General features: G+C 44.3%; 1 protein-coding gene across 1 annotated transcript; it reads right to left on the bottom strand.

Moving 5' to 3' along the window:
- Positions 1-5,429: 5,429 nt before the first annotated feature.
- Positions 5,430-6,794, bottom strand: GPR61 (G protein-coupled receptor 61). Its single transcript, XM_054981895.1, has one exon. The coding sequence runs from the start codon at positions 6,792-6,794 to the stop codon at positions 5,430-5,432; it is 1,365 nt and encodes a 454-aa protein (XP_054837870.1).
- Positions 6,795-8,508: the final 1,714 nt, after the last annotated feature.

An 8,508-nucleotide genomic window follows, 5' to 3' on the forward strand; every position in this document is an offset into this window, starting at 1 on the left:
ATTGAAAATGAGCATATGGAGAAGTCTTTGCATGGGGAAGCCTAAAAGGGGAACCCCTCCTCCAACCATATTTAAGTCCCCCTATGCAGTTCAAATTACAGAGCCCCACCTAAGCTGACCCAGAGCCAGGAGATGGGGGCCAGCACCAGCTGGGAAAAACCAATCTCTGCTGAAGTGGAAACTGGAGCACCAGCGGCGATGTGCCTTTCAAACCTCACTGCTTTTCTGGTGCCAGAAGTAGCCACCACTCAACTTACCCACCCCAGGCTTTCCCCATTTTTTTTAATTATCATTTTCTTATTGCAGTTATTAAGTGCAGTTATTATTATTGCTATATAAACCTACTGTTCTTATAGTTGCTGCAGCAGATTCTCTGAATCCCCAGCTTTTATTTCATTTTTTAAAAAGTCTCTAACCCCTTTCCTTGCAGAGATATAAGATAAAACATATGTCCACAATGGAATGGGCTAGAGACTTATTTTTTTTAATGAAAGCTGAAAATCAAGAGAATCTGCTGCATCTATAATTACAATGAGAGACTGATATAGCAATATGAAAATTATGATTTTTAAAACATATAGAAAATAAAAACAGAAGAGGGGGAAAGAAAAGTGTGAGGAGGAATGGTTTGACACTGATGAATGTCCATTCGTTGAAAGGTGCATTGGAGGTGAGTGGGTGTGGGCAAGACAAACAAAATCAAAAGAAACATTATGCACAAGGAAAAAATCAACTCAAAATCAGCTTCCAGAAAAAGATTGTGGTAAATAAATGGTGGCATTGTATTAGGGAAACTAAAACTCTGAGTTCCCTTTTCCCAATAACCCTGGGCAGTAGTTGGGTGAAGGGAAATAAATAAAGAGAACAGGCTGCCTGTCTGGTGGAGCCTCTGGAAGAGGATGGAGGGACCCTGGGTGGATTTGGATCAGGGCTCTCTATCTGATAAATTAATACCAGACAGTTAGCTGAATGTGACTACCCTGAACTGCCTATGAATCCCCAAACCCGTGTGAAGGGAGGTTTATGGAGCATGGCAGTGTGTAAGGAGGCCACAAGAGGTGATACTCAAAGCCAGGGGATTTAATGAGGTCACCTGGGGACAGTATGTACAGATTAGAGAGGACCAAGGAGGACCCCAATGGAGACAGGAAAAGCAGAAGAGTCCTCTTTGTGGAAATAGTGAACAAGCAACCAAGCAGGTAGAAAGGGAACTCGTTGAAGACAGAATCACTCACAGAACTTAGCGAGTGAAGGGAATCAAGCCAAAGAGAGAGATCAACTGTACCAAAGATGGTAAAGAGATCAAAGACGGTGAGGACTTTTACAAAATCAGTTTTAACCTTCTTTTTAATAAGATATTTGAGGGGGTGGGCGGGCGGTGTCTATCTCACACCTGAACGTTCTTGTTCTTTTGCCAGGAACCCAGGTCTCTGCTGTGCCGCTTGATTCTTGGCAATTTTCTCTTGCTGTGAACTATCAAGCATTCTGTGGAATCATCATACCCCAATAGCCTTTGAAAGAAGAGCATTTGTTGAACTGGCCACGTAGCACTAAAGGGCCTTGCATTCTAAATAAGGGAAAAGAGGGAAAAGCAGAGCTTGTCCCGAGCCTCTTGCAGGAACAGGACAGTTCAGCTCCCTGCTGTTTCTGCTAGAGTTCCCCTTCCAGGCTTCAGCAGCTGAAAAATACTGCAGAAAGCAAGGGCGGGAGAGAGAGAGAGAGAAAATAATTTCCTCCAGAATAAGACGCCACCGGCTGCTGCTCAAACAAAAACTATAAGACATCACCAGTTTCAAGTCAGACTGCTGGGAAAATAACTTTTTAAAAGTTATTTGGGTAACCACTCTCTAAGCTAGAGAAACCTTTTGCTCTAGTTCCAGAGGCTGAGACCCCATTACTCACACAGGCAGGGAGCAAATTTCATAATAAATAACAGCTTTATTTGTTGCTCAAGGTTTCAACTGTCCTACATAAAGTCTTCTGCTCTTTGTGTGAGGCCGCCTCAACAGAAACAGAGTGTGCTCACATAGCACTGTTTCTATAGGCCTGAGAAAGCCAGGTCAGTGCCAGGCTTCTAGTATTGGCATTGGACACAGAGAACATGACCAAAAGCTGGCCCCATCAAACCCTATCAGAGAAAACATTAATGATGATTGCCAAAGCCAAGAGGCTGAGACCAGCAAAGAAGCCAAACCAAAATTTGGAAGCAACCCTGTTCCACAAATTTGGCCATGAAAATGCATTCATAAAATTGAATGGATGGGCATAACTTTATGGAGCTGACAAATTTTCAAATTGCACCCCCCCACACACACACCCCGGTCACAGTTGGATTTTAGAGGGAAGAAGTTCAGCACTGTAAGTAATGAAAAAACAACATACAGATATATATGTAGAAGGATGATAATGAGCCACAGCAGAGAGCTTGCCTCTGATCATCATCTACCTCATTCAATCCCTTCTCTTTCTTGAGCTTTTAGCAACACTGCTCATATGTTTTCTATGTAACAGTCACAAGGACTTTGTTTAAAAAATGAGAGCTGAGGTTGCAGAGAGCCTGAAGAAAAACAGATTCTTTACTAGAAAACAAAATGCTATATCTTACTGTACAATCATATTCATGCAGAGTTGTTTTTTAGGGCACCAAAGGTATTCTAGCTGGTCATGATCACAGGATCTCATTTTGCATTTTGGGTGCTACAGGACATACCCTAAGACACTGCAAACATTTGGTGTGGTTGTCATCTCCATTTCTACACTACCTGAGTTGCCAGTAATTATCCTGCTTCTTTAAAAGTCTATCAATATGGAAGAATTCATCTCTTCCACTTACAATACTGGAAGCAGAGGTAACTAGGGCCAAACCAGATGAGTGCTGGAAGGTCCGTGTCTAGAGTCCCCAGTGATTTTCAAAAATTCTCTTATCAGGTGTGAAAGGACTGCTTCAGACTGTCACCACAGTAGGAAAGCAGGAGCGTTTACTCCCTAGGAACTTGGACACAGAATGCCCAGTGCACATCTGGTTTGGCTCAAAATATGTTATGCTAGTGCAGTGGGTAGAACCAACAGGTCTTTACCAAAGATCTTTACTGTACATCTCAGAGAGCTAATGAAATCATGTCCCCCATCTCATCAAGGTTCTTCCAGTAGGGAGACAGGAGAGTACAGCTGTAAAAGAGAGGGGCAGTTGAATTAAAGCCGTTTGGGCAGTAAAGTGGGCCAAGGCCTGCATTGCTGAAGAACCCTTTAATGAAATTCTAAGATGCTGAACCATCAGCCATAATCTGGCATGGCACCAGTGAGCAGCAACATGGGAGACTTCAGAATCTACCTAACTGAAGTCTCCATAATGAGGCCAGTGGATCTAGGCATCCTTGCGCTACATACAGTTCCTGGGATTCAGTTGTTCCAACTGGGGTGGGAAGTATATAGCAGTAAGTGTTGAACATTGAAAAATAAAATGTTGCCCAAATGTGTGCATCCTTGCTGTGCTCTTCCCTCTTCACTGGCAACCTGGGGCTCATACTCACATGGAAATTGCCCCGTATCAGTGACTTTATTCTCTTGTACTTTAAGATCTTAACAACATCTGTGCCTAGCTAAGGGTGAAAACTAGATTTGGGTTGGGAAGTCCATTGCTGAGCAAAAAGAGGCGTGCAGGACAAGTGAGGGCAGCTTAACACCTCTCCAGCCCCTCTTCCACACCAAGAACTTCCTCACAGTTGAATTCACTTTTGGTACTAGAACTAAGTTGGGGACAAAAACACCTGGGAACAGTCTGATGGGAGGAAAGTCAAGTGCAGAGGGCAGAGTTAGTATTTCCTGCTCTTTTGCTCTGGAACTACTCAGGACTGGGGCAGATACAGGTTTAAACAAACAGGTCACATCTAGTTTGACCCTGACACTAGAAAGATGACTTGTAATACGGGTGGTGCTGCAAAACTAGAAATTAAGAGGCAAGTAGTACACCCACAAACGAGGCACTAACTAACATGGAAGCAGGGGTACCACTATTGCCAGTGTTTTGGAGCAAATGCTGCTTTGCCAATGGCACTAATCCTACTAGTTGTTATGGAAAGCAGGGATTAGTGAAGATACCAGTCACCTCCAGATCCCTTCATCTGGAAATACCTTAAGGCAGAAGATCCAGTCTTCAGGAAACATCCTACAGCATCTGTGGAGGATGCATCAGGGACTAGATTCACAGAATGAAATGGGGGATGTTTAAAAAATTCACCCTGCATTCTGTAGACAGCTGGAACTTGCTAGGTCTAACTTAGAATAAATTGCTGGAAGACAACAGGATATGGAACGATTGCGCTGGGTAGAGGGTGTGGGAAAAAGAAAGCCTTGGGGCAGCTAGTGGTAAGGCTGGCTGTGTATCCTGTATGGGTGTGAAAGGTACTGGACCACATTAAAGCTTTATTAGTGATATTTCATGCCCAGTTTTATGTCCTTTTTTTCTCTCCTGCAGGGGCATAAATGCACTGGAAGCTCAACACAACAAGGATTCTGTCCAGGAGAGGCAACAAGTGACCATGCATTCCATGTACAAAGACCATTGCTTCTCCAACACCACCATGCATGGCAGAACCTTTAGAGTTCCAAACTAGCAAATTCACTATGATGACTGTGCATTTTACCTTCCTCTGTGGAAACCAATGTCTTCTATTGAAGTCAGCTGCCGCAAGGATCCAGTTCAAACGAGGCAAAACCTGGTACCTGCTGACAGTGGGATCACCAGTGTCTGGTATACTGCCTGCCAAGGAGAAAGCCTTCCAATGGCTTCTATAGACTCCTTGATTCTGAAGAAGTAAGTAAATACAGCCCATCAGAATGATGGACATTTTGCTAGCAGGATATCAACATCGATCTTTAAAACATTCCTTCACCACCAAGGCCCTGTCTCCATCTACCCTTCTTCTGACTCAGTTGTGCCTCATCCACACAGCAGTGGGAGCCTCACTCTTGACCTACAGGTCAAGAACATTGGCTCAGTAGTGGGGGGTGGGCTGAAAGGAGAGATCCTTGCTGGCCCTTTTCTTCTTCAACAGGGTACTTTCCACAGAGGTAAGTTCAAAAGAAGTTATAAAATGACTAACAAATATCATAGATGGCAAATATCAACAACATTTTGGGATTTAGGAAAGGACTGATAGAAACTGTGGACATTTTGAAACATAAGCCTGCTTTAACTCTAACCTATTAAGAAAGAAGCTGAGCTGGATGGAGACCAATTCTCAAACTATATTGGTTAAAACTGAATAAAATGACTGAGATACTAGTAGCAGGTGCTTCTTGGCTTGTGCAGTGAGGTGAAGAGATATGGTTCCAATGGCATGGTTGTATTTATTAAATACCCCCATCCGCTGCTATGTTCTGCATTATTTCACACATCAATAGAACTAGATTGTCAAGTGCAAAAACAGCTACAGCTCAGGCTTGGATGAACGTGCTGCCCTGATGTAGCTATCAGAGACAGTGATGTCACTGTTCATGTGCTGGTCCAGGAACTCTGAGGTCTCTTCTGCAATTTGTCCCGGGATCCGGAAATCAATGGTAGGTGGGTCCCTATTAGGGCTAGGGTGAGTGAAAGTGTTCCTTGCCTCAGCGTTGCAACCTGTCCCTTGCAGGAACTGCAAGAAGTTCTCCTCAATGGAGCCATCCCTACTTGGTAACCTCAGGTCCTCCTCTGGTGGCTGCTTGAAGAAACATGTGAGATGCTTGCTGAGCTCTCCTCGGATCTGTCGGTTGAGGCACCCATAGAAGAAAGGGTTGGATGTGAAGGAAAAGTAGCCAATCCATGTAACCACATTCTCTGTCTGCCAGCCAGGGAAATGGGAGCTCAGTGCAGAATAAAGGTGAAAGGAGAAATATGGCAGCCAACAGAAGAGGAATTGGCCTCCCACTGCTAGAAGGATGATGGCAGCCTTTCCTCCTCCAAACATCCTCTGAGGGGTAGTCCGAGGGGCTCCTGAGCTAGTCACCATAGTGGATCTACTGCTAAGGGACTCAGATCGCTGCCGTGGGGTATCCATCCAGGTGGGGAGTGGACCATGATGCATGGCAGCTACCCTGGCTACTTTGAACATGCTGCAATAGACAACCAAAATAATGAAGACAGGCAAGAGGAAGTAGAAAATAGCAAAGAACACCACAAAAAATTTGCAGTAGGCACTCCGGCTCCACTGCAAAGTGCAGCTGTGTCCACTGTAGGCTGAGGAGCCACCAAAGTGGTCTTGGGAAAGCCATCCCAGGATAGGGATGATGGACATGACTACAGCCTTGATCCAGACCCCTACCAGGACACAGACCACCAGGCTAACAGTCATCTTGACCTCGTAACGCATGGGGTGCACCACATAATAGTAGCGTTCGACATTAATGGCTGAGATTGAGAGGATGCACATGGTGGTGAAGCAAACACTTAGGAACAAGTAGACCTGGCAGAGGGCATCCCCAAAGGCAGTGCCATCAAAAAAGGCTGAGCTGGACAGCATGGCTAGGGGCATGAGGGTGAGAGCAGCCAGGAGATCCACGAGACAAAGGTGGAATACAAACACAAACTTCCTCAGTGCTGGTGTCTTGATAATGACTGTCATAATGGCTACATTGCCTACAATGGCTGTCAAGTCAATCAAGAGCATGAAGAAGAGACCCACGGACTCAGAAGCCACATCTCTGGTCTTCGCATCCAGGCTGGAATTGAGATGCATAGAGCTCTGGGATGTCTGCAGCAATCTTCTTATCCTGGTGGAATCCCGCATCCATTGGGTGAGGACAGGAGGCTCCATGGAGACTAGCACCTCCCTTCACAAGTCCATCACCCATCCTATTCTGGGTCTCCCAAGAGTAATTAGAGAGAATCAACAGTGGTAGTGAGAATGAGCAACCCCAGACCCTCAAAACTACATTCTTGCCATCATCTTTGCCAGTTTTTATCTTCCAGCAGAATACCTTTGTACTCTGAGGGCTATTATACCTCCCAGTGCCCCTCAGTTCTGCAAGCCATTATACCCTTGGACTGCACTTTACTGTGTGTTACTGTTTTCATCTCATTTGATTGTACTTCATTGGGCACAGCATGGAATTATGGAAAGACTATGGAATCTGTGCTGATCATGGAGAAGGGTCCTTTCCTTGCTAACCATGTAGATTCTTACTGGATCTCTTGATGTGCTCTGTCCCACACAAATGTTAGCACCTACAAATAAACATATTTATAGATTAATCAGACAAAGAATCCTTGAACATTTCCTGAAGAAATTCCTACTAAATTTACAGGGAAGATCTTGCTTCATTACTAAACAATGATAAGAACCTTGTTTTACTCTCAGGCATAAGCATAAGGTACACAACCATGCACCAGTAAGTTTTCTGCTGCATTGTAAGCAACAAGAATAAAAGGAGGTGGGGGATGTAGTTCATTAGGAGGAGGTGTTTGTATTTACACCTATTGACCACCAATATGAGATGTCTTTTAGGTTTTGAGTAAGATTTAAATCAAGAGTATAAGAATGCACATGGATAAAAATATTAGAGTAAGAGTTTTGGGAAATCCACTGATCTCTTCCTGATCTCATGACTGGGCAGGACATCAGAAAAAAATAAGAGGTGAGATAGCTCACTGGACACTGGGCAGGGCTATCCCTGATTGGTGATGCATGACATTTATTTTATAAAAATCAAAAAGAGTCCAGTAGCACCTTTAAGGGTAACCAACTTTATTGTAGTATAAGCTTTCAAGAATCACAGTTCTCTTCATCAGATGCAGGCATCTTAAAGGTGCTACTGGACTCTTTTTGATTTTGCTACTACAGACTAACACGGCTAACTCCTCTGCATTTATTTTATATACTGCATTTACACTCCATTTTCTCTCCAAATGAGGTCACAAAGTGGCTTACATCATTCTCCTCTCTTTCATTTTATCATCATAACAACCAGGGCTTTTTTTCAGCAGGAACATGGTGGACCGGCATTCCGGCACCTCTTGAAAATGGTCACATGGCCAGTGGCTCCGCCCCTGATCTCCAGACAGATCAGGGGCGCAGAGGGCGATTTAAACTTTAAAAAACTTTTTAAAACTCCCTCCTTGTTCCAGCTGACCCAAAGTGACATCATTGTGCGGTCCTGAGTTCCATCACTGAGTTCCACCACTTCTTTTCCCAGAAAAAAAGCCCTGACAACAACCCTGTGAGATAGATTAGGCTGGGAATGTGTCACTGGCCCAACCAGTGACTGGCCCAAGACTGGCCCAGTGAGCTTCCATGGCAGATTGGAGATTTGAACCTAGTTCTTCCAGATTCTAGTCTGACAGTCCAACAACTATGCTGCACTGCTTCAACTGCTGCACTGCACTTTATATGATAAACTTGGTGGTGTTCCCTACTCTGTGTTCCCAGTTATTTGCTTTTAGAGACCTGTGGACTGAAGCAATGTGCAAGCTCCTGCACTGCGAGCATGCGCACTTCCAGTTTGCCTCATCTGGAAATGCCTTTAGTTCAT

The sequence above is a fragment of the Eublepharis macularius genome, chromosome 5, assembly GCF_028583425.1.
Source record: "Eublepharis macularius isolate TG4126 chromosome 5, MPM_Emac_v1.0, whole genome shotgun sequence".
NCBI classification, from domain to species: Eukaryota; Metazoa; Chordata; class Lepidosauria; order Squamata; family Eublepharidae; genus Eublepharis; species Eublepharis macularius.